Raw genomic sequence first — 26,890 nt, 5'->3', positions numbered from 1 at the left:
TTATATCACTTGACTAAAGACAAAAATTAGACCCACGTTGTAATGGCATCTGCTAGATCAAACTTTTTAACTCGTTAGACCATCATCACCTTACCTTGCACATCTTAACTAATTATACAGTTAATATATATATATATATATAAAAAAAAAAAAACTTATTTCCCCCACAGGTCTGCTCAGCGACTAAAAGAAGTAGCAGCATTCTCAAAAAATACAACATGAGTGTTTTCTGGCTGTAAATCAGCTCTTTGTAAATGGCTGTACATGGACATTGATTGGATGTTATTCTTCTGTAAACTGTTACACTGCTGTCATGTTAAGACTGCAGCTGAGAATTAGAAAATGACACGTGTTGCTCTGGCTCTGTGCTGTACTTGGCATGTTAGTTTTTGGACATCTTGCGGATCATGTAGTTGAGGATGCCTCCGTGGCGGAAATACGCCAGCTCCACGTCCGTGTCGAATCTCATCCGCACTTGGAATGTTTTCCCGGTGTCGAGCTGTGACGGCAAAGACAGACAACATCAAGTTACAACATCACATTACCTCAGCAGTGCAATCGTGTCCCTGCTCTCCAACAACGAACCTTGACATCGACTATCATCTGGGGCGTGAGCTGCTCGGGGATGATGATGGTGTAGCGCTCTCGGCCGGTCAGTCCCAGGCTGTCAGCAGTGTCTCCTTCTAAATACTCCAGAGGAATCACTCCCATCCCAACTAGGTTACTGCGGTGGATCCGCTCATAGCTCTCTGCCACAACTGCCTTAATACCCTGAAAACAAAACCAAAAAAAAATCACATGACCAAACATGATGACAACTCAGCTATCCCCATGACAACTACATGTATCCCAATTGTCCAAAAGGACCGTTGACTTTGACCAGACAATATGAAAAAAAAAAAAAAAAATCTATTAGGGTTCACCTAAATGTAAGACTTTTAAAAGACCCTTTAAAACCACAGAGTGCAGGCGTTTCACGATCATACTGGCTAAAGTATGAAAGCATAATGGAAAACCAGTAGGGACAATAAGGCCTAGAGGTATGCATTATTAAATGATATTTTTTGTCAGTACTCCCTGCAGTATCCAACAATAATTCAATGCAAAACCAGGATTAAAAAGGTTCTTCTAATGTCTGACTTGTAAACACACACCTCATCACAGCACATCCACACTTAACATTTAACTCCTAAGGCCTTTCAAAGTTCTGGTACTTTATGTTCTAACTGTAGAGGTTAACTCGCTGCTCATATTATCAGCAGTTCAGTACTGACCCACACGTGTTCCATCTCATTAAACCTCAGTGCTACCTATAGCTGGACCAGAGAGAAAATGTTGATCCTCACCAGTAGGAAAGGGCCCTTAGCTGCCCAGTCTCTGGAGCTGCCCGAGCCATACTCCTTCCCTGCGAGAACCAGCAGAGGGACGCCGGACTGCTGGTATCTCTCTGCAGCATCAAACACATCCAGCTGGACAAACAGGGCACAATATGCAAGAGTTAGTCCATGTAAAAATAGCCCATCTAGATTACATGATGTGAGGCAACCCCAAGGTCTTCAAACAGAAGGAGCATCCCTACTTGTTGACACAAAGAAAATTGAAGCAAACACATTTTGTTGATATAGGAGAACGCAGGTGCTGCATGCTGACCGTTTCTCCAGTTGGCAGGTGAATGGTTTGTGGCGCCTGCTTGTTGAGGAACTTGTTAAAGAGGCGGATGTTGGCAAACGTCCCTCTGGCCATGACATCGTCGTTACCTCGACGCGAGCCGTACGAGTTGTAGTCACGAGGGCTCAAACTGTCGGAAGACAAAAAAGTGTGAAGGAGAAAGCTTTAACACACCAAATGCCAACTGATATCAGGAAGGAGATGAAGGACAAATACAAACTAGATAGCAACATTTCCTGTTCACTGGGTTATGATTATGCTATGATGGTCATACGTTTATGTAGGGGCAGGGGCGGACTGGGACAAAAATCCAGCCCTGTAGCCACACCAGCCCACATCACCACGCCCATGCAACCCACGAACACGTGCATTAACTAATTACATTTGTGTACATATGGTGAAATAATATAAGCAGTACCTTATGTAACAGATTTTTAAACACTTAATGTAAGTAACTGGCAAACAATGCTTACTACTTTTTAAAGAGCACACATTTATAACAAATGTACACATACTGCCTGTTTATGCTGTTACTGTCATTCTCTACAGTATGTTCTTTGTTGTCACTGTTGGATTGTCCGTGTTTCTCTCTGTTGATACTGTACATATTGTCCGTCTGGTTCTCCATCTTTTCATCTGTTTTAACTCTCTAATTCTGCAATTTAAATATGTTTTTATGGCTGTGATTATACTTCAGGGTTTTTCCTTACTCAGAATTGGCCTTTGGGGGAACACAAAGTTTTGAGGGTAAAGACTTCAATTCCTGCATTCTGATACATTTTTGGGCACCAATTTATGGTAAAGACGTCTATATTTATGGCAAGGAAATCACCAAATTCTGGTGGCAGGTAACAATTCAAAATACATAATAAAATGGAATACTATTATATTCAGTAGTCCAGTAATGGGGCTTTCACATCTGGGACATGGGCCAGATACGACAACACTTGACCCCAAGGTCCAGTTGTTTAATTAGCATGAACAGGGCTTTATGGTCACTTTTTTCCCCAAGGAGCACGTTTTGCCCCCAGTTTAAAAATGTAGGATTGACTTACAGAGGCTACTGTTTTTACTGCTAAATTGTACAATAACACAATCATGTTATGGATACAAAACGTTATGAAGTGAAATGTTTTCTACATCCTATTGATCAAAAATGATCAGTGACGTTGAATATAGCCTACAGTGTAATGGACCACCACAGTTCATGCACACATGTGAACTGTGGATTAATTGCAGAGTTTAACCCTCATAGTGTAAAACGTGACACTACGTGAATGGGGCACAGCAGAAAGACGGAGCAGAGCGACGCTGCTTGTTCAGGGTTGTCATGTGTACTCCTATAGGCCTACACTTCACATCAGGAGACGTTTTTAACTGGTAATGAAACGGTCTCAATTTAATACTAATGCCGTCAGACGGCCGCGCGGACAGACAGCAGTCGGAGCTCCGGCGAAGCTCTGCGCCCGTCAGCAGCGGCTTCTCGCTGCGCAGCCGGTCCCCCAGAGCAGCATGATCACCAGGAGGGTCCAGTACAGCCTGAACCCTGCAAACGGAGATCCCGTTTGAAGGTGACGTGCTTGATTTTGACTGAACATCCCAATTTGAGTAACTTCTGGATGGGTCGGTCGGCCCATCTCGGGACCAGGCCGTTGCTGACTGGCCAAATGCTTAATAATAATAATAATAATAATAATAATAATAATAATAATAACCACCATAGTGAAATCGTGCAAGCAATAAAAATCCATCCTATGCGCTGTCTGCCTGTAAAGACAATTTATGTGTTTATTAAAACAAAACAAAAACGGCCCACATTAAAAAAAATGGTCCGGCCCCTCTGGCATTTGCCAGAATTGCCAGATGGCCAATCCACCCCTGTGTAGGGGGATGACAGGATATATTTACTGTTCTTAATGCTTGTTCATTGATGCAGTGCTGCTAAGTCTGCGTTGCCCTGATTAATGTTATTTCATGTTTGTTTTATGTTGCAGTCGATGCTGCAAAACCAAATGCCCTTTGAAAGTTCAAGTGGAAAGTTGTAGTTGTCACAGCAAATTTGTCTCTTTATATCCTTTTCATAAATTCAAGAATGATTGGCTGTTGCTTTTTAGTAAGACTATTTAAAAGGGTAACTACCCTCTTTTCCCCACCTGGACCCTATGTTTCCATGTGTTTGTGTCTAAGTGACAGATGAACAACAATCTTTGACATTGGTCCAGTATTAAGAGAGATCTCTGCAGTCGGCAGCAGAGAAACATGCTACAATGTAAGTTAACAGGGACATTGTCCATCTTATATTTACCGTCACAAAAATGCTCATTTTGCCGCTGACTCAGATTAATATTCTAAGTGTCTGACGACATTATGGAAAGGATTTCTAAGGAGGTCGAGGTTCTGTTAAAGAGTAAGATCCTTTCTTTAAACATAAAAACATCCGTTGAAATTACGTTCGCTAAACCAACCAGACTCCATGTAAATAAACAAACAGTCATTTTAGCATTGTGAAATATACTTTATTCAAAGTTGACAGAAACAAAATAAAACTATGAAAAGCCGTTTTGGGTCGTCTTTCTACTTTTCCAACCATCACAACTCTAGTTTTGATTGAAATAAACGCATAGTTCACCAATATACACGCTAAAAGTATTGTTTTTTTAAATGGAGTCTGGTGGGTTTAGCGCTAGCGACTTCAGAGCTGTTTCTGGTTAAACATAAAGGTCTCAAAGGTCTATCTCTGTAGGGATCCTTTCCATAATGTTGTCAGACACGTAGAATCTTAATCTGAGTCCGTCCGTGGTAAAACGAGCACTTTTGTGAAGGTAAATAGATCTCTCTTAATACTGGACAAATGTCAAAGATTGTTGTTCCCATCAGTCACTTACACACAAAAACATAGGAACATAGGGTGCAGGTTGAAAAGAACTGTACTTACCCTTTAAAGCTCACATGAACTGTTGAAAGCAGTGAGGTCACTCACCCCCTGTTGGTCAGGTAGCGTGCTGCAGAGCTGTTCCTGGCAATGTTCCCGGCAGGAGAAATGTGGTCAGTGGTGACAGAGTCTCCAAAGTTCAGCAGCACGTAGGCGTCATGTATGGACTTGGGTGGCTTCAGCTCCATGGTCTGAATAAAGACAAAACAACAAAAATGTCAATTTCACATTTATTTCCATTGTCGTAGCCGTTTTGTTTCAGAATACACTGATAATTATCTGCCAACAGCGTATAGGCATCCTTTAAAACTGTAACAGTGGTCCAATGTGCGTTTGTCCCTGGTGGGAATCTTGATAGGTTGTCTGTATTTAGGGAGTTCCTGATTGAGTTTGGCGCTGTTAAAATCCCCAACAATAATGACGAGAGAGTCCGGGTGTTTTCTCTGTGTCGGTTATCTGGTCGGCTAGCTGTTGTAGCGCGTCTGCTACACGGGATTGAAGTGGAACGTAAACACTGACCACAACAAACGAGGAAAACTCCCGGGGGGAATAGAAAGGCTTACAGTTTATAAAGAGAGTCTAAGTGAGGGCTGCACGTCTTTTTCAGCCAAGCTTCGTTTAAATAGAAGCCGATTCCTCCGCCTTTCATTTTCCCCTGAAAGCTCTGTGTTGCGATCCACCCAGATAAGTTGCAAACCAGGCAGCTGAAGTGCGCCGTTTCGGATGCGTTCACTGAGCCAGGGTTCAGTGAAACACAGGGCGGCGGTCCGAGTTGCTGTGGTTGAGAAGCAGCAGCTCATCCATCTGGTTTGCCAGGGACCGGACGTTTGCCAGGTGAATGGCTGGAAGCGAGGTGCGTAGTCCCCGCTTTCTTAATTTCACCAGCGCTCCTGCTCGTTTCCTACGTCTGCGTCTCCGGTAGATTCCACGGAGCGCCTCCAACCAGAATGTCGGCAAAACTTGCTGGGTTAGTGAAAACCGGAGAAAAAGTTCCTGTAGAGGTTTGCCTGATGTTTAGGAGTTCCTCTCTGGTATAAGTTATTGGTGAAAGACCACAGAAAGCGTAATGAACGCACAAAAACAAACAAAGTACTAGAGAGCGAAGTACCGAGGCTACTATCCGCGGCACCATCTTGAAGTCACATAAGTGGAAAATACAATTTATATTAGATGAAATGACTTAATGGCAGCCTTGGACTTAAGTAATTATAGTTGTTGCATGTGTTTAGGGGGATGTATTGATTGGTACATATTTTATATTTACCAAACCATCGAAGAACGGCGGTGACTTGATGTAGGTTGATTTGGGGTCCCAGGTATACAGCTTGTCAGAGGGAGCAACCAGAGAGTTCCAGCGTTCATTCACTTTCTGCAACAAAACAACACGGTAAGATCCCAAAAGATTCAATCACACGTCTACATTACACTGTCGGAACGCTTGCTTGTCAATTTTTTTTTGCCAACAGACTAAAAGGTTACACTACCTCAATCTTCTCATAGACTTCTTTGAACATGGATGGGATGACAAATGTTCTCTCCACAGCCTGGATCTCCTCCCGTGTGGGCCAGATATCCCTCAGGAAAATCTCTTTGCCTTCAGAGTTAATGGCTACAGAGGACATGAGAGCAGAAATAAAAAATGTCAAACTACCTTTGTTTAATGCATCAAGCACAAAAGTTATTTTGGCTGTGAAGCTAAACACAAAAGATTTTTTTAAAGGAATTATTTTTTATCCTTTTGATCCTTTGATTTAAAATCACAAGTTTCAATCAAATGTAATTTCCAACACCAAGGCTAACCTGATGACATCACACAAATTCCAAAGAATGAAGAGTCAAGCTAAGCGAGTCTACAAGCATTTCGGTAGTAAAGGGAAGACTGGTAGACCGGAAGTTCAGTGTAGACTCCCGCTACCTCAGCAGAGCCACCATCATCAAAGACTCCACCCATCCTGGCCATCACCTTTTCAACTTTTGCCCTCTGGGAGGCGGTATAGGTCAGCCCAAACACACCTCCTGATCCAGGGACAGTTTGTTCCCACAAGCAATTTGCACATTAAATAAGAAAAACAATAAGCACTTTCATCCACTGCTGCTGCTACACACCTGCACAGACACAACAATGTGCAATACAAGGAAACTATTTTATCAAATCATTTTACCATTTACTAGTTTTAATCCTTTTTACCATCTTCACACTCTCGGCTCTATGTTCTTAGTTGAATGTGTTTATGTTCGCACCATTGAGTTGCACTTTTAATTTCATACTTACAATGACAAAGTCAATTCTGATTCTAGATGGCAAACATATTCTGACTGTATTAAAAGCGCCAGTTAAGAGTTTGGGACAGTGTTATGATGCAAATCTCAGTAACGCAAACCACGTCAAGTAGCTGAGAGAAGAAACCATCAAGTGAAATACGAAACCTTAAACTCTTGTCTACAGTTTGGTTTGCTCCCTCAGTTGTGGCCACAGACTGTATATGTGGTCTCCATCACTCAGAATTAAAACTGGCAAGGGAGGTCAGTTCCCTCACTAAAAAGTGGCTGGGACTGCCAAGATCTCTAAGCAGCATCCACTTGTATAACAAAGGAGCCCTGGAACTGCCTCTCTTGGGGATGAATAAAGAATTCAAATAGGCTAAGGCGAGACTTAAGGGGTCTTTCCGGAATATTGGGTTAACTGGGCATCTGCACCACCTGTTGCAGCAGCAGAACGGGAGGTGGTGTCCAGCTTAGGGAGTTCAGCAGGTAAAACTGGACTCAAGCATGCTGACATTGTTGGGAAAATGCAATGCATGGTCAAGAGGGTCTTGACATGGGTTTAAACTTCAAACAGGATATTTTGGCTAAAAGCGACAACTGTTCAGCAAAGGCAAGTATTAAGGTCATATGTATGCTTCTGCGGTGGTTCTACGCAGAGCTTTCACCGCAGCCTACGTAAGTGGCCTAAGGGTTTATACTCGTGCACAGGTGTCTGCGTAGTTCGTGTGTGTCTGCGTAGTTCTAGCGTATCGCTAAGAAAATAGCAGGGGGCGCCCGGATAGCTCAGTTGGTAGAGTGGGTGCCCATATATAGAGGTTTACTCCTCGACGCAGCGGGCCAAGGTTTGACTCCGACCTGCGGCCCTTTGTTGCATGTCATTCCCCCTCTCTCTCTCCCCTTTCATTTCTTCAGCTGTCCTGTGAATAAAGGCCTAAAAATGGGGCATGTGTGTATGTGTGGGGAGTGTGTTGTAGATCGGGGGCAGAGAGTGACAGGGATGAGCTTTGAAGCAAGTACCGACTCAGAGTCATAGTGAGAGAAACAAAGCGTCTCCCCTGTTCTTTCTGACCACGGTGAGAAAAGCTGTAGCAGGAAAAGTTAACCCTCTCCACATATCCACGGCATCGATTTAACGCAGGAGCTGCCATCAAGTGCAGTCAGAAATGTCGAGATCTATAAATGATCTGACAGAAGCAATAATTGTGAAATATAAAGTCTACTTGTGCTACATTGAGGGGGTTAAAAAAAAAAAACACAGGACGTCTCACAAGTGACAGTCCCACAGCCACAGAACCCTGAGGCAATAACTACAGTAAAGTCTCGCCACCGTTGACTGTTATGTTTATATTTCGTTGTCTTTACGAGAGGTTCATTTCTCACTTTAGTAGGAGTTTTGGTCCAGTTGCTCTTTGTGGTGGCAGACTAGCGTATTTTGTTGGATGCCGAGTTTAATTTGGGAGATTTGTTGTGTTTCCATCTTAAGTCCCAACTGGTTTATCGCACAGCTTACAAACCACTTGGTACATGGTCTCTACTAGCTCTCCTTTTTTGTTTGGTTTAAAACTAAAAGAAAGCTAGAGCTGCTGCCTGCTCTCCTAACAGCCAAGTAATGTCTCCTGCAGCAAGCAGTGAGGCAGAGGACGGGATGCGCTGGCTGAGCCAAATGTTGTAGATGGCTACTCACTCTGTTGTGTGTTTGGTTGTCATGACTTAAAAAGTGGTTGACAGTCAGTCACTTTTGCATTTGCTCATTCTTAAAGTGGAGAGAGTGTGGAGGACGTTTATTTGGGTTCAGTGGAGCGGACAGCTTAAAGAGACAGGCACTACAAGAGAGTGTCTCATACAGAGGGTGAATACAGGTGCAGCAGCCATGGGCAGTATGAGAAAGAGAAAGTGTTCTGAACATTAAACATGTAAACATGTTCTAGAAGAAACACAAAATACAAGTATGAACCTGAAAATACGCATGCTAGTCCCCTTTAAACTGACATTCAGATGCATTGCAACCATAATAGTCAGTCTTACATTCACACTAACCCTGAAAGGATATTTTTAAATGTCAAGCAGTTTGGCAAATCAGATTATAACAGTGTTGATGGGCAAATTTCATTTTACAATCCAAAGACTATATAGCCAATCCAACAGCATCCCATGGTGAAAATACACTTTTAGATTCTACATTTGGCTTAGGGCTGGGCGATATGGACTAAAAATCATATCTCGGTATTTTTCGGCTGAATGGCGATAAACAATATATGTATGTATGTATGTAAATATTTTTTTTTACAAAGTGGCCTAAATGTTCAGTTGTAAGTCATAGCCACATATGAGGTGTCACAAGCACTTTTATTTAAAACAGACTGTCATCAAAATAAAATGCTAAGACAGGTTTCCTTCCCTGTTTGAAAATATATAGCTTCAACACATGAAATGAAAAATGATCTTAAATAAATATCCTGTTAAAATATAAATAAAAAAGTCCCATCTCTAAGAACGCTACTGAAGTTGTTTAACAACATTAAAAGACTGGTTAAAAGAGGGAGGGAGGGAGAGAGAGAGCGAGAGGGGGAGGGAGGGAGAGGCTCAAAGACAAGAAGGTGAGCATGCGATGGACTGAAGTTTATGATACAAAAACTTTCTTATACCATAAAGCCGATTCTTACTGTACAATTCTCTGGTTTATCAGTCAAGTGTCTTAACTACACTGCAGAGTGGAGTCTTTACTCTCAGAGGTGACTCATTCAGGGATTTTCCTGCATAGGGAAAGTTTTGGCGACCCCCAAAGAGGATTTAGCCGGCGCCAAAAGAAAATCACAAGCACCAAAACGTCCGATTTTCAGCAGCCAGCTTCCCTCTCATCCACAGCTGCTATATTTTACAAAAGCCAGCTAAGCTATAGCATATTAATTAAACAAACTGGACTTTGAGGTCAAGTGTAGTCAAATCCAGGTCCCTTACTGCATTATATTCCATTAGATTTTAGGCACCATAAATTGGTGCCTAAAATGTATCAGAATGCAGGAAATGAAGTCTTTGACGCTTAAAATCTCCTGTGGGAGGACCCCCAGACTGTCCACTTCATGTGTCCCACCAAAGGCCCATTCTGAGCCGGGAAAAACCCTGTCATTATGAACGGGTCCGGCGCGGGCTGAATGCACATCGGCAGGTCAGCGGCGCTACAAATGTCTCATGTATGTCTGTATCGTCACTACGCTGCATTTTTATGAACTATGATAATCTGAGCCATGGGTTGCAGCTCTTGCCCGGGTCCAACAGGCGCCGTCTTACACGCTAGAACTGAAGTTAGTTACATCCACCAACTACTGTTGTTCCGCGTTTTGTTTTTTCCGCCGTGGCCGCAACAGAATGTTTCCAGCGAAAATACTGGTACAAATACAGGTTTTCCACTCATGCTTAACAAAATACGTATACAGCTGTGCTAAGAACATAAAACTGTGGACAAATGTCAGCAGTGTGGACCGGTGCTGTGTCTCTCCATGTTGCAGGAGTGTGTGTGAGTGACTGGGGGCGGGGCTGCACATAGAGTGAAGAGGAGAGATGCAAAGAAAGGCACAGCTTATAAAGCTTATACACCCTCAATTTCTGCTAGGTTGCTATAGTGTGTAATGATGGGTGTTGTGGCGACACTGACAGACCATAACCACATGCATAGTGACGCATGCCTGTGGTGCTGACAGCCAGGGCTAAGCAGACATGGGCAACTACTGATGGGTTCTCCGAGTGTCTGCTGGAAAGGCACAGAGACTGGCTGCGCTTTTGTAGTCACTACTAATCACGTCACGAAAATACCAGTTCATCAATCAAAAGAAGTACAGCACTGATGAATTGGCATTGCACTCCTGCAACATTGTCCGACTCACAATGGACAGTAACAAAAGAACAAAAACACAGGGTTATAATTGATACAGCAGAATCAGAGCAGTGTTTCCCATACATAAGTTCTACTTGGGCACCCTGCCCAGGTAGATGAAATCCAAATTGCTTTAATTTATTTTTTTCAATCAACGATGTATTTTTAACAGCGCACACAGACCAGGGGCATCCACCCCCTCGAGACAGACAGACACTTTATTCATCCCAAAGGAAATTTTAGTGTTGCGCCGTTTGCATGACAGCGCCAACGCTTCACTTCAGGCTCAGAATATATCATTAGTAGTTAGGAGGGGAGTTACTCCCAAAATATTAAAAAAAAACTCACCAACGGGTTCTTTCTCAAAGTCTATCCTCACAGTGCCGGCTATAGCATAGGCAATGACTAGAGGTGGAGAAGCCAGGTAGTTTGCTCTGGTGTTGGGGTGGACTCTCCCTTCAAAGTTTCGGTTTCCTGATAGGACACCTGCAGCAACCAGATCTCCCTAAAACACAAATGAATGCAAACACCTTAAATGGTTTTAAAACATCTCGCCAAAGGACTACATTTTAAACTTAGCCAGCTGGCTAACACTGGCACGTTTACAGTAATGTTTATTGATGTGCGTTGTCATTTAAATAAATCAAAAGGAGTACATGACAGAAAATAATGTAAGCATTTATGTAAAAAAAAAAGTAAGGAGAAATACTTCAAATCAGGAAAAGAGTAACAGGCAAACAAAAATAAAAAGAGCAAAAGGTGGGTTTAGTGCCTTTAAAGGACAAATCTGGTGCAAAATGAACCTAGGGGTTAATAACACATGTGTACTGAGTCGACTGTTCTCTGGGATTTGTTTTCATGCTAACCGAATGTGACCAGTTTTAGCGCAAACTGCTAATTAGCTTATAACGCTACTCGTCGGGGCACGGCTAAAGTAAAAAGAAATCGCTTTTTCTATACCACTAACAAGGTTCAAAATAGCACCACACTTCAACGGTACGCCACACTTCCATGAATGCCATGCTTGAGCTATGTTACTGGTTACACGCCGTTCGTAGTTCGACTGGTCATGACTGTTTTCCCAAGATGGCGCCCGCATTTATACATGAACGGTACTGTCTTTCTAAATTATCTTTTTAATAAACTGTCTGTACACTTACAAAGTTGTCAATGCTCTGGTTTACATGTAGGGACCCTCATTATGCTACCGTTGAAGTGTGGTGCTGTTTTGATCCTTGTTAGTGGTATAGAAATAGAGATTTCTTTTTACTTTAGCCGTGCCCCGACGACATCAGCTAATTAGCGGTTTGCAATAAAACTGGTCACATTTAATTAGCATGAAAACAAATCATAGAGAACAGTCGACTAGGTACACGTGTTATTAACCCCTAGGCTAATTTTGTGCCGGATTTGTCCATTAATATTCTTGTTGCAACAGAACATAAAGAGTGAAACTTGCTGGGAGGAAACAAAAGACAAAGAAGGAAGAAAAAGAGCTCATGTGTGCTTTGAGATTTTAAATGACAGTAGGGATGATGAAACAGCCTCTTAGTACCTGGGTTATGGCGTTCACCACCGGCTCTGGGAGTGGCCCACTGTTGCCTATACAGGTCATGCAACCATAGCCAACAACCTCAAAGCTAACAAGGGAAGACAAAATGGTGGTTTACAAGGTAAGCAAATATCTTAAAAGTGCTTCATACTAACTTCCGTTGACTGGGCCATATGACAAAAATCACATGAGCAGCATGAGAGAGGCCTGGTTATGTCACATTTGTATCACAGGGAAGTGTTTAAAGCACAGCTGTAAACTCTGGTCAGTCCAATAGTGCCAACTTTACTTTTATTAATAATGACAGCAGTGAGACTTAAACTTAGTATTATTGTAGTCTTTGATTGAATACTTGCATACAAATGCAATACCAAGGATAGCCCAGCAGATGTCACCATTCTCACAGTATTAAATGCTTCACGATAACGAACTATTTTCAGCCCAATTTAGTCGTTTCAGTGGCTTCAGAAGCCTTCGCCCCCCCTCACCACTCTAATGCATATTTATGGCAATACTGGATTTACAGGATTTTTGTATCAATGTGATTAAGTGCCTTCATTTGTCAGGTAATGGATGAGTCAACAGAGACATTCATCAACATGTAGTTGTATCTATAAACAGTGTCTCAATATCATATTTTTTTTGTAAATGTTTCATATATCATAATATATACTGGAATTACTTATGGAGTGATTACGGATTTTTAATTAATATTGTCCACCCTTACTCTGACGTTATGTAAAATATACTGTTCATCAAACCCGGCCAATAAGAGATTTATGAGGCAGCCACCAATTTATGAATTAAGATTTCTGATCGCTTAAATTTTGATTTTTAACCCAGATGTAGTTAGAGGTAGTTTAGAATTGCAATTTCCTTTTACTTATTGGCCAACATTTTCCATAGCTTTAAACTGCATCTCACAGTCTTCCTCAGCAGATACAGTGAAGTTTGCTCAGTTGTCAAAAAGTATGGAACTTAATCATGTAATCGATGAGTATGTGAGCTATATCCAAGACAGAGAACATTTTGTTATAAAATCGAAGGAAAAAAGCTATTAAGTGGACGTTGTTGAACTTCCCATGGAACATGTTTGGATTATCCACACAAAGACAACTGGCTGAAAGAGGAATATGAGCAGCTTACCCCAGCTGATAGAGGTAGTCCATAACACCGCTCTCCTTTAGGTAAGTGGTGACCACGCCACTGCCGGGCGACAGGCTGGTCTTTATGTACGGCTTCACACTCAAGCCACACTCTATTGCTTTTTTTGCAAGGAGCCCTGAAAGAAAAGCATTGCACTTTTACAACTCCGTCAAATAACTGGAGTAAACTAACTAGAATACAGAATACTAGAATACACCCAAATCCTATGATATCCCACTGTACACCCACCGGCTCCAAGCATGACGGATGGGTTGCTTGTGTTGGTGCAGCTGGTGATGGCAGCGATGACTACAGAGCCGTGGCTTAATGTATACTCTTTTCCATCGAACTGGAAGGGGACCCCAGTGCTGTGACGCTCCGGAGCCACCTGGAAACCCTTGAAACCTTGCTGAAAATGTCACAGACCAACATGAAACAAGTTACTTTGTGGAATCAGACAATACCCTGGAAGGTACAGCAATTGAGTCGTGAACACACGTTCGAGCTATTACTGATTTAAAAAAAAAAAAAAGGGCTGTGTGTTGTTTTTTCTAGGCTTACTACTTAATACAATATTTGAGTTTTTGTAACGATTCCAAAACTACACTTTACGATAGCTTAGATTTTGCAAACTACTTTATTTTACAAAAGAAGCAACAAAAAAGAACATGAGAAGTTTAAACCGTTAGAATCAAATATTAAATGTCTAACCAGAAAGCACCCATATACATAAGACTAACATTGACAACATTTTGTTTAAAATCCCAAACTATCTCACGTAAGCAAGGTGACAAATCTTAACAGATATTCGATGCTAGCTTTTTGTGTTTTCTATACTACAGACACATTTTCATTTTTTTACGGTCTAATTTTCCTGTCTTTAGTGCAATACTTACATTTACACCTTGGCCTGTACATACTTTATCATATTTTATGTTGAATGTTTATCCTTTTTCTTCCCACAGTAGTCTTTTAGACAGCCTTAGGAGCACACCACATTACATGTTGGTGAATGGGACAAATAAACCTTTGAATCCCTGAATTCTTGATTCTTCTGGGAAGCATGAGAGCGTACTGGTACCGACCTTTGCTCCCAGGCAGGTTTCAAAGTCGGTTTTCATGTCAGACACAGCAATTCTGTCCTGAGGTCTTTTGGGGCCACTGCAGCATGGAACCACGGTGCTGAGATCCAGCTCTACAACCTGAGAGAGAGGGGGGAGATCAGGATGTACTGGTAGTGGTGGTTCATTTCATATACATTTGCCTCACTGTTTAAAAATAAATACATTTGCCAGTTTATACTTTTCTGCGAATACATTTATTGTTGAAACTGTTAGCAGTCTAATGTTTAAACACCTCATTTATTTTATTATGTTTTTGTGTTTAGTATCATGTTACAACTTGCTTCTAAAAAAAAAAAAAAGGAAGAAAAAAAATCTTGACGCCCTGGTATGGTTTTACTTATAATCAGGGTGTGAGCAAGTTACTCTGTTGTGCCTTTTTGGCACAAACACAAACTCTATTTTACCTTTTAAAAAGCAACTGTTAAATAGACCTTCCTATAATAAAAATTGCCAAAACGATGTAGAGACTGACCCGAGTGTAATCTGGATCCTGAGAGACATCGTTGTAGTCTCTGAACATGGCCACTGCCTTCAGGTACTTTGTAATGTAGGCCAGCTGCTCTGCTTCTCTCCCTGAATACAAACAAATGGAAACAAAATGCTGAAAATAATTTCTTAAGATTAATCAGAGGGGTCTTTATACTCGGCTGCAAACTGGAGGTCACGTTTTGCCAGAACTTCTATGGAGGAAAGTCAGTTATTGAACAATGCAAATTCTCTCTACTCTGTAGCAGTACTGAACCGTCTGTTACACTGTCTCTTCTGCATTTGTGGAATGTTGGTACACCGATAAGTTAGGAAGTGCAAGCTGCTTTTAAAAACCCCCAAATGGGGGTAAATCAAATTAGGGATGTTATTTATTAACCGTTTCACAGATTTTGACTGGTTAATACTATCAGCAACACTAACAATATTATTGTAATTATGTATTAAGTAATTATTAAGTGTGTTGCATGGTAAAATAAAAATAGGCTTTACATCCATTTCTTAACTGCTAGTTAAAGTAGCAATCCTTACAGATTGAGCCTAACACTGTGGACTGATGTTCATTATAGTGACAGCCTGTGGAAAAAAACTTGTGTCCGGTTGTTTTGGCAAACAGTGTTCTGTAGCCGCAAGAGGAAAGAAGTTGAAATTACAGTTTCTCTGCAGAATCATAAGTAACGTTGGTCTAACTGAATTTGTAGCTACCAAACAATGTAATGTTTTGTTAAGGAACAGCTAGTCTAGACCCACGACGTTCCACTTCCGAGATTGCTCCGGTGCCGCCTGAAATTCCGCCGGATGTCCCTCTTTTCGGTCGGATGTCCCGTCCCCTTCCTCTTTCTTTGTGTTGGCGTTCTAACCTCTGGTGGATTTGTGAGGACTATGGTTAACTGCTCCTCAGATCTCTGCAGGGTAAATCCAGACAGCTAGCTAGACTATCTGTCCAGTCTGAGGTTTCTGTTGCACGACTAAAACTACTTTTGAACGTACACACATTTCACCAAAACAAGTTCCTTCCTGAGACTATTTAGCAGAGGCACCGTGGCTCCGTCTGGAGCTTAACGCCGCCCAAGATGATTGTGATTGGTTTAAAGAAATGCCAATAAACCAGAGCATGTTTTTCTCCCATCCCAGAATGCTGTGTGGACTAGCCAGACCCTCCTCCGCAGCGCTGTGGAGGAAGGTCTGGCAAAGCGAGACTAAGGAACAGCTAAAAGCTATCTAAGTGAATTTTTAGCCAGCTGGCAAACAATGAAACATTTAATTAAACAACAAGTTAAGTTTTCACTCAAATAGAAATCTTAAATCAACCAGGACAGATATCTTTAGGATTGCCACTTTTAGGCTGCTATCGCAAATTTATAGCTATTTTTCTGCCATTTCATGGCTCTCTGCTGGATGGCGATCACAGCATAGATATACGTGACACATTCCACTATATAAAGACTGGCGGGTTGAATCAGTCGTCCCACACATTGTCCACTAACGCTTTCTTGTCTTAACAGTTAACGATCGGTTAACAAGCGATGGCTATCGGTCAGAAAAAAAAACTAAATTAGCATCCATAGATCAATCTTGTGTACTGTGATGGTGCTGAAGTTAACATGAAGGGGTGAATACGTCCATGAGTTTGGGACATGACAGTCAAGCCACCTGAGCCCCTCGTGCTACATTATCTCCATATTCTACAGCGTGGCACCCACCGGTCTGCTTGAGGTACTGAATGCTGACGTTGTCCACGGGGAAGAAAGCTGCTGTGGCTCCGTACTCTGGACACATGTTGGCGATTGTGGCTCTGTCAGCGATGGACAGCTGAGCAACACCTGGGCCAAAAAACTCCACAAACTTCCCAACAACACCCACCTGACGGAGGTGCTGAGAGCACAAGGGGAGAGGGAGAATGTCCAAACATGATGCTCAATACAACAGAAATAACCCCAAAATAATCAAACATGTCTCTGCATACCTCGGATTATCTTACATTCAAAGTTACATTGTGTAAAGTGTGTAAAAGTGATTCTAATTACCTTAGTAACTGTGAGGACAATGTCAGTGGAGGTAATGAACTTGTCTGGGGTCCCGGACAGCTTGTATCCCACCACCTCAGGCAGGACCATGCTTATTGGCTGACCAAGCATGACAGCCTCTGCCTCAATTCCACCCACACCTGAGGGTATGATCAATGATCAATTCAAGTCATTTTATTTGGTCATTGTCATGTTATCTGTCAGCTGGTCTATTTCCTTCGTGTTCAACTTCCGGGATTGCTCCCGTGCAGCAGGAACTGCTCCTCAGATCTCTGCAGGGTAAATCCAGACAGCTAGCTAGACTATCTGTCCCGTTTTCTCTCGCACGACTATTTTGCAGCGGCTCCGTGCGGAGTTTAACACCGCCCATGACAATTCTGATTGGTTTAAAGAAATGCCAATTAACCAGAGCACGTTTTCCTCCCATCCCCGAATGCTATGTGGTGTAGCCAGACCCTCCTTCAGGGCGCTTTGGAGGAGGGTCTGGCAAAGCGAAACTATCTGTTAGCTAGAGGCTTATCCGTGCACTGCATGAATAAGCAAGAGCAGACATTGAAAACTGTTGAAAACAGAGGCTTGTCTATTCGTTGTACAGTAAATACCCATGTCTGATCGCCTTAAATGTAATGTAAACAGGACATTCTGGGTTTTAGGATCACATCAATTCTACTTTTTCTTGACTGGAAACCACTTCCTCTGTGATCCCGGTTTACAGTCTCCCACCAAGATGTATAACGCACAACTGAATATATAATGTCTGAAACAGACATAAACAAGACATTGTCTTACCCCAGCCCAGGACTCCCAGCCCATCAATCATTGTGGTGTGGGAGTCGGTGCCCACCAGGCTATCAGGGTAGAAGTACCCATCATAGTTAAACACCACTCTAGCCAAGTACTCCAGGTTGACCTGGTGAACAATCCCTGAACCAGGAGGAATGATCCGCATGTTCCTGAAGGCTTTAGAGCCCCACTGGGAAGAAGGAAGAAAGGCAACATATTAACAGGGTTAAAGACATATTATCATAATTTTTTTTATATAAGAAATGTAGACCTCACACTGGATTTGTTCACTTTTCACACCTTTAAGAACTGAAATCTCTCTCTGTTGCGGTCAAACTCCAAGTCCTGGTTTTTCTGAAGGCTATCAGACCTAAAACGAAGAAAGAGCCATTGTGTTTACATTTTAGAGAAAGAAACAAATGGTATCACATGTTTTAAAGCCTCAGCAAACTGAGAGGATGATCATATTGTATCTATATGGAGGATGAAACAGTATCTTTGAACCGAGAGTTTGATGAACCTGGTCTTACTTCCTGTTAAAGTCCACCTGGATGGAATGATCGATGACGAGATCAGCAGGGCAAACAGGATTAATCTTCTCTGGGTCACCGCCTAGTTTCATCACCGCATCACGCATGGCAGCAAAGTCCACCACTGCAGGGACGCCACTACAATGAGAGTTCAGAGACACAGGACAGGGCGATGAATCCATTTTATCGATTAACTCAAAATGTGTAGTTAACGTCGACTTGTTTAAATGAAAGTCGGTTTTCTCCTTCCCATCAGTCACTTAGACACAAAAACATAGGAAAATAGGGTCCAGGTTGAAAAAAAAATGGTAGTTACCCTTTAATGATGAAAAAAATTAATTTGTGGCATTAAAACCAAAGCAGGAGAGGCCAAGATATCCTGACATTAAGTCCCTGGTATAGGTCAACCTGCAAAAACACTGGATCTTACATTTCCCACAATGCATCTCAATATCCTCTTTACATTAGAGACTCTGTGCTTGATAAACAACCTTGTTGTCTTTAATACTCCAAAACACCAGTATGTAACGCAGGCTTTTTGTTTGAATTTGTAGTAGCCAAGCCGAGATTATCCTGATGACATCACTAGGGTTATTTTAAAAGTTTAAAATTGATGGAGTTCCCTCTGAATTTAAATGCTAAAAAAAAACCTATGGAGAAACTCCCTGACATTAAATGTAAATGAATAGTGTCCACATACGTGAAGTCCTGGAGGATGACCCGAGCTGGTCTGAATGGTACCTCCACAGTTTGAGTCTGGGTCTGCTTCCAGTTGAGGATGCTTTCGACATCCGAGCGCTTTACCAGAAACCCATCACAGTTCCTGACAGCAGACTCCAGGAGGACCCGGATGGAGAAGGGCAGACGATCTGAGGAACAGAGGGACAGGGAACCTCAAAATCACTAAAGCTATTCAGTTACCCTGCCGAGAGGTTTCATATCTGCACTGAGTAAAGAATTTCTGTTACCATATCTTGGATCTCCGAGTTTGGAAAGATTGTAAAACTGCTTCTTTGGGTCCGTGGAGTCCAGAGGCTCAACTATACGTTGAAAGGGATTATTCACAGTCGCAGACATCCTCCTCTGTGTGTCAGTACAGATCTAAAGCACAAATAAAAGCAACAAACGCCTGTTTTTAACACCAAACAAGAAATAACAAATATTCTCATTAGTCTAGTTTTATGTTTTTTTACTCTACCTTTCAAAAATGTTAACTGCACTTGAAGACCAAATGAATCAACTGGGGGTGTAGTATGTCTTTATGGACCATAAAGAGGGTTAGCCTAATTACAAGGCCTAGGCCTCCTGCACACTGCCTGCGTGGCGTGAGCGTGTCAGCTGCGTGGCGTGAGCGTGTCAGCTGCGTGGCGTGTCCGTTTTTATTTCGGCACCCATGTTAACAGGTTAGAGCTTGCATGCTAGAAATAGGACCGATGCCTATTTGTCACGTGACACGCAAGCGTGTTGGAAGCGTTTCCAGGCAAAATACAATAGGAAAAGATGTTTATATGTAATTTTGACACAAATACATATTAATAAATTACATGTTGATTTTATAAGTCTCTAGGTTTTGACATAAATGCAGATATCAATGTAATTTAAAGATTACCGATTTTTAAATATTGCACCTGTCAATACAGAACGAAGATTCTGGAGCCTATTTTGCTGTCAATACTGCCGACGTTGTCTTTGCTGTAATCAGATCAGAATATAATGTATCAATGGGAAACATCCATGTGTACAGACAAGGCTAGCAGCAGCGCCGCGTCAGACACGTTTCTGGTGTGCAAAGACAGAAAATGCCACGCAACAGAAACGCCATGCTCACGCCATGCTCACGCCGCGCTCACGCCACGCTCACGCCACGCAGGCAGTGTGCAGGAGGCCCTAGTCTACAATCTGTAGTCTTTCCATATTCAGTGTGGAAATAGATTAGCCTGAGGGTTAGTGAACTCTTGGCCCATTTTTTCCAAACCTTACATAACTAAATCTCTTTAGCAATCTGATAAAACTTTAAACAAAACAATGTTTAAAAAAAAAAAAAATTAAATGTTAAAGTGCAACTGAATGTTCAACAAGCTTTACTTGTTGAAAATGGTTCTACTACATGTCATTTCCTTGAGAGACGGTATGTGTGTGAGAGTTGAAATGATAAAAAGGAGCACTTGACTGGGCCTTCACATCCTGAATGTCCACATATTTTGTTGAGGGGAGGGCTAAAGGTCTGCTGCAAAGTGCAAAGTCAATTTATGATTCTGACATTACTGATGTAACACAGCCAGAACAACCAGCACCACTGCTTAAACATGTGTCTAATACGGCAATAAGAAATAGTAATATTGAATTCATTTGTAAATGAAATGATAATGACTAGGCTGGGTAATTAACCTCTAAGGTTATATTTTTGGGGTTCAAACCTAGTGTGCTTAAAGTCTGTTTAGATGTGTAGTCTTGTTTAGGTAACTGATGTAAAATCCGAATCCTGCCAGTTAAGACTGTTCTTGTATGGCTGTATGGCAATTTACGAGAATGTTGCTTTATTTTGTTAACTTACAAATGAGTTTTGTGAAAGAAAAAAACATGTTTACACTATTATAGATACAACTTTAACAAACCAGCCCTAAAAATTACCATTAAAATGGTACCATTTGAAAAAACTCTAATCAAAACTACTTTTACATAATGGTGTTTAACGCAACCTCTGTTCATTCATATTTCCCTTCCCATGTCCAAACCTGTAACATGGCCTTCTAACAGAAGTTAGCATTAGCTAACGTAACGTAGCTACTTGGTCAGACGACAACATTTACAAACGCATACGTTTTGTATAAAAACACTAAATGGAAAAGGACAGTATTTGAAACATTTCTAGTGGCCAATTCATATATAATATTAGCATGATGGTATAAACGAATACAGGTTTGGAATGTGAGAGCAAAAGTTAGCTAACGTTTGCCTACGACTTAACTATTCTGTATGACAGCAAAAGGGGGATTTTAGTACGATACTCTATTGTTCACTAAAGACAATGGAAGACATGTTATGAGACAGTTAATTAAATCTGCTCGGATTTTAAGTACTTACTTATGTGTGCAGCAGAGGAGATACCGCAGAGCACGGCCGTGTGTTATCTGTACACTGTCAACAGGCTAGTCTTATACAAGAGCTCCTGGTTCCAATATGGTCCGCTGCCAGCTGCAACAACAACTACACTTCCGGTCAGAGTTTTATTCAGAATAAAAGTATCCCTTTTAAGGGCGTTTTCACACATGAAAGTCCGAACCAAGGTCCGGACCAAGGTTCATGTTTTTGTTACATTGTCTACATTTGATCCGGTAAGATTTGGTTTCACACTGCAGTTATGCAAGCGCACTAAATATCTATACGGGACAAAACTACGTCCTGCCGTCATCACATACGTGAGCTGCGTCTCCAGATACTCAGAATTGATTGGTCTGTAGACAGGCTTCCCCGTCCTCTCGTATCCTCTCTCTGTGTCGGAGTTTTTTCAACTGACTGCTGCTCTCCCCTACTGCCGCGGCTCTTTTGTTTTTGTTGTGATGTTGAGAAGCAAAGACACGGGAACTTTCTTCCTGGAGCATTTATTCAGAGACAAACGGAAACCTACACTGTACATTTACTACCACTTAACAAATAAAGAGCTCTGATAGCCGACAGCTGTCTGCTCTGAGCGCTGACACCGTTACCGTCTCTCACGTACACATATAAGCACTAAGCTATTCCTTAAAGGAGCTTCCCCGGTCTTGTAACACAAGGAGAGCCTGCCAGAGCTTCTTGTATTTGGTCCGAAAGTCCGAACCATCCAAAAAATGCTTTCACACTATAAACGAACTGGACCATGGTTCAGTTTGGTCCGGACCGAGACTACCTCTTTTGGTGGACCGGGGGAGCTTTCACACCTCTAATTTTGGTTCGGATCAAACTGAAAAGTCCGTAAGTCCGGACCAAATGAGGTATGTGTGAAAACGCCCTAAGTGTAAAAGCAACCTTACAAAAAAAAAACATTTAGGGACTGTTCATTATTTAATTAAGGGGCCACCGGATGAGTTTTGTGGCCTCTAACCTAAACAGACTCGACCATCTCCTCGTCAGTAGTAACTTTCCTATGACTCTCCAAAATGATTTGAAAAAGAGGCATGACCCCACCCCCCTTGCGTGCAAGTTTGCACTTAGCAAAGAAGTACAGCTACCATTTGATTTTTACAGCCATGACATACAGGAGTTAACCTCTGCATTCTCATCTTACACATCCCACTCCTCTGTTATGGTGGGGGGGCCATTTCAGTAGATTTACTCACTAGCATTGTTGTGGAAAAACAATAAGCATGGAAACTAAATGCACACTTCCTGCATTACTGCATTACTTCAAATACTATGTTACTCCTCTAGTAAACTAGTATTCACATGAAATAAAACAATAAAACATTGAGACCATTCAGCAAAGGACACTGGGAAATAACAATTCAACACTGGTTGCTATGGACTTGTCACTAGGCTTCGTCATTGTATATTTTAGCACATAGGTAAAGGTGCCGAAGCTGAACATTATATTCCAAAACACATATTTTTATTTTTAAAGCAGATTTTAAGTTACATTGTAACAATTTAACAATTGGTGGCACGGCTGTCTTGGAACGCAATAGACAGACGCTTAAATTCAACTAAAATGTAACGGTGACCAATCAGTGTTGGACCTCCAGTCTGTTGAGATGCCTCTCCAAACTCACCATAAAACGTTAAGACACGTTGAGAAAAAAGATCTGTATTTTGCCGTAATCCAATGACACGGAAAAAAAGTAATCCACAGTGATCAGTAGATCCACAAACAGAGCCCCGGTGTATCCAGCAAGGCCTATACGAGCGTCCCGTTCACCAGCCAGCTCCAAACAGGTGAACGAGGCCTCTTCACTTCGCCGTTTAAACAAAGTGGAATAAACGTATACAAGTCCAAATCTACACAAAACCCACAATCAATTAATAAGCTGACATCACATTTATATGCATGGCATTTAGGAAACCTTTATTGCAAGGTTGGCACGGCAAGATGTCCAGACTAGTGCAACAGTAATTTTCGTTTTTTGCGTCCTGCTGCTCCCATCGTCAGCCAGGTAATATTTTTTTACTAAAGCAATATATGAAATCTGATGTATTACCTACCACCATTTAGTTGTTTTGTGTTATTTAAAATATTTATAAAATATCTGGTCATGCCAAACGTAATTATTCCACTCATTTTTTAAACAATTACCTGTTTGAGCCACCAGGGGGGCAGTCCTCCCCCTGCCCCCCCAGCAAACTCCGCGTATGCGGTCAGACCCATCTGCTAGGGGGCCGAGACTGAGAGCTACATGGATAAATATGCACCAAACAAGCCACTTTGAAATTTTGCTCTTTTCATGAATAAAAAAGTTGGGTGCCCCCTCGCCCAGACTAAAAAATGTTGGATGACCCTCCCAGGGGCGCCGTATAGGGGGGAAAAGTTAGGACAATTCCAAGGGCCCATGACTGACAGGGGCCCCAACAAATAGGTAAAAACTAATATAAAATGATTAAACCATCATCATTCAGTATATATATTTCAAATATAATAATACAATTAATTGATCTCTTTGTTTTTACTTGTTTTTGGCAGTAAAAGTTAAATATCCCCATTGACCAAAAAGTAAACATCCATATTGACCGACCACCCCCCTGTATCTGCATGAAATGGTTTGGTCCTGCCTTAGAGCACTCAGTGACGGTGTTTAGTTGCAGTCAAGGGGGTAAGCTTCTCCTCGGACCGCGAACCTCCTATGGCACCATTTTGATGCTAATAAGCTATCACCTTCCGTTAGCATTCCATTGACTGCCATTCATTTTGGCGCCACTTTGACAGCGAATAACTTTACATCTGAAGCGTTTAAAGATTCTATTTGTCCATTGTTTATTTCTAAAGAAACACGACAATGTATAAAAGGCTCCATTACCTTGTAGCTCACGTTATGGTTCTGTAGCAGACACTTTTGTAAAAATAGGCTAACGATTGTGTCATAACCACGAGACTTACTGTCTCATAGTAGAGGAATTACCGTACAGTACAGGAGAAGCGCGCAGGCAGTTTTGTCTCACATTAGCTGTTTAAGTGTAATTACTAATGTTAACTATCATTTTAGTGATCAATAATTAGCCTGTGTCTATGTTATCTCCTTACATATACCTACGCTCTCCGTCTCTGCTAGATTGGGAATGATTGAGATTTCTCTTGGCACAGCTACCAGAAGACTTCCAACTTTCAGACACGTTGCTCACGGCACATTTACGTCGTCTCTCTCAGTTGGAGGCTGCTCAGTAACGCTCAGCACTCACTGGAAAAGTGCTTCTAATATCCTTCACTGGTCTCCGTCCAGAGCAGCGGGATCTGTTGGTCCATACGTATATACTGTCTATGGTTGTAGTCAGTAGATCCGCCAGAACTACAGTGACCACGATGTTGCCAAGTAACGTTAAATCAAAATCTGGTTTTCAAAAAAGGAAAGAGAGAAAAGAGAGAGAGGAAAGACAAAGGAAAGGGTGTCAAACTGTAACTCAGTTTGTCACCAAGAAAGGTGGGTAGCCTGTAGTCTGTGAGTGGTATTAACCTGTTGGCTTAATGTCCATAGTGAAATGAGATAGCTAGCTACAGACTAGTGTTAGCCTACATTTAATCACCATTTAATCAGTGCAGGGAAACGTTTAGCAAGATATTCATATTAAATCATTGTCCCTGCCCCTTTTAGCAGACTTAACAGATGAGTCAGCAGCAGCCCAGTCTCCCCCTAACTGTGCCCCTCCCTGTCCCAGTGAAGAAGGTGAGCAACATTGTGTTCAATGACATGCCAGTTAGCATCATAGCATAACCTAACCCTAACCCTAACCCTTAGACATGAAATCATCAAATACAGTCATAGACCAACTATCTAGCATTATAAACAGCTATCAGTACATTGATTTATCTTAGCTGTTTGATTTTTAGGATGAACCTGCTTTCACCAGACGTGCACATGGCAAGAATGCCACACAAACTTCACGGGAATGCTACTTAAACGTTATAGGCCTAACGACATTAAAATAAGCACATTAAGATTAATAGACAAACTATCAACATTTTGTTGCTGGATATATAATTTGCTGTTTGTCTGGATAAGATTAGTGATAGTAAGATGAGTGATAAATCGGCCAAAACAATGTTTTATTTCTCTGATTTACTGCTTTGTTTTAATGCCACCTTAGAAACCGTTTTAGCCTGTTTGCTAGCTAACGTTACGCTAAGATATTTCTGTTACGTTACCTCATAGTGGTCACAGCATAACCGAAATCCATTGTTTGTGGGCTCTCATCGCTCGGTTTGGTTCTGTCTGCTTGTAGCACGTTTTATGGCAGCAATCCATTAAAATCAAATAATGATTCGTTTGTTGGTTTTTAATACGCGTTTATGTAATGACCAAAATACACCGACCGTTAAGTTTAACAGTTAGCTAGCTAACTAACGTTAGCTTTCTCACAAAAATAAATCCGTCTCATCTACGTTGAAAACATTATTGCCAGATAAGTCTTTTCTGCTTGCTTATGTAACCTCTCAGTTAATATCCCAATTTGACTGTCCTTTGGTTCATTGACATTGACAGATAGCCTACGGCTGGTTAACGGTTGTTAACGTTACGTAAAGTTAAATTAGCTAGCTAGCTACTGGGTCATTCTATGAAAACTTTGCATTATAAATATCTTATTTTCCACCTCAGGCTATCTTATTTATTTAAAAAAGAATCAACAGAGGTATGTGTGCTATGTCAACCCTGTTACAAACACATTCATTTGTCATATTTAAATCAAATGTGATATATCATGAATGATAACCCCCCCTTTTTACATTAAGAGTATTTTCAAATGGAAAATGTTGAGGATAGTATAGTATACTTTTTTCCATGGGTGAATATACTGATTTACGTTTTGTGATTTCATAATTGAGATTTCTCAGCATCTTTTAAGAAAAAGTTATGAAAACAAAGTAATAGTAACACAAATATTTGAGTGGGACATTGTTCCATTTTACTTAACATAAAAATCGGTCAGAAAATCTGTTCTTGCCAGCATGTCTCATACATTTGACTTAGACATATCCTAACAGATAAAATAAGCAAAAACAGGCATTTTAAGTAAACAATATTAGTGTTCTTGTAATATTCATGTATATTATATAAATAATTTTGTATTACATAAATAACTCTAGTGTTGAACACACATGTAGCATCCGATGAGAGGATTGACAGTTCACGGTTGACAGTAACAGGGTTGACAAAAAATATGTTATTGGCAGCCATTACTAGCCATGTGGTGGACACCATGACATCACATGGTGTGCATTCAAGAGAGATTAAAATGCTGTTAAATATTTACATTTAAATCTTAAATCAAATTACTTTTTAATGCATGATTTTATGGTAACGTGGTTGACAAAATGACCTTGTCC

The 26,890-nt window shown here is 41.3% G+C and overlaps 1 protein-coding gene across 1 annotated transcript; it reads right to left on the bottom strand.

Annotated features, from left to right (window-relative positions):
- Positions 1 to 120: 120 nt before the first annotated feature.
- aco1 (aconitase 1, soluble) lies at positions 121 to 21,745 on the bottom strand. The gene is made up of 21 exons (XM_078275816.1): positions 21,469 to 21,745; positions 19,353 to 19,485; positions 19,085 to 19,253; positions 18,385 to 18,522; positions 18,155 to 18,224; positions 17,861 to 18,044; positions 17,072 to 17,211; positions 16,748 to 16,919; positions 15,031 to 15,131; positions 14,520 to 14,636; positions 13,684 to 13,843; positions 13,435 to 13,570; positions 12,292 to 12,376; positions 11,085 to 11,241; positions 6,085 to 6,209; positions 5,865 to 5,969; positions 4,649 to 4,791; positions 1,651 to 1,798; positions 1,347 to 1,469; positions 586 to 771; positions 121 to 499 (listed from the first exon to the last, which is right to left on the bottom strand). Exons 2-21 carry the CDS (start codon positions 19,459 to 19,461, stop codon positions 383 to 385), a joined length of 2,685 nt encoding a protein of 894 aa, XP_078131942.1. The 5' UTR covers positions 19,462 to 19,485; positions 21,469 to 21,745; the 3' UTR covers positions 121 to 382.
- Between the last annotated feature and the right edge of the window lie 5,145 nt (positions 21,746 to 26,890).

Source organism: Sander vitreus, chromosome 19, assembly GCF_031162955.1.
Source record: "Sander vitreus isolate 19-12246 chromosome 19, sanVit1, whole genome shotgun sequence".
Classification (NCBI taxonomy): Eukaryota; Metazoa; Chordata; class Actinopteri; order Perciformes; family Percidae; genus Sander; species Sander vitreus.
This window is presented reverse-complemented; position numbering and strand designations above follow the sequence as displayed.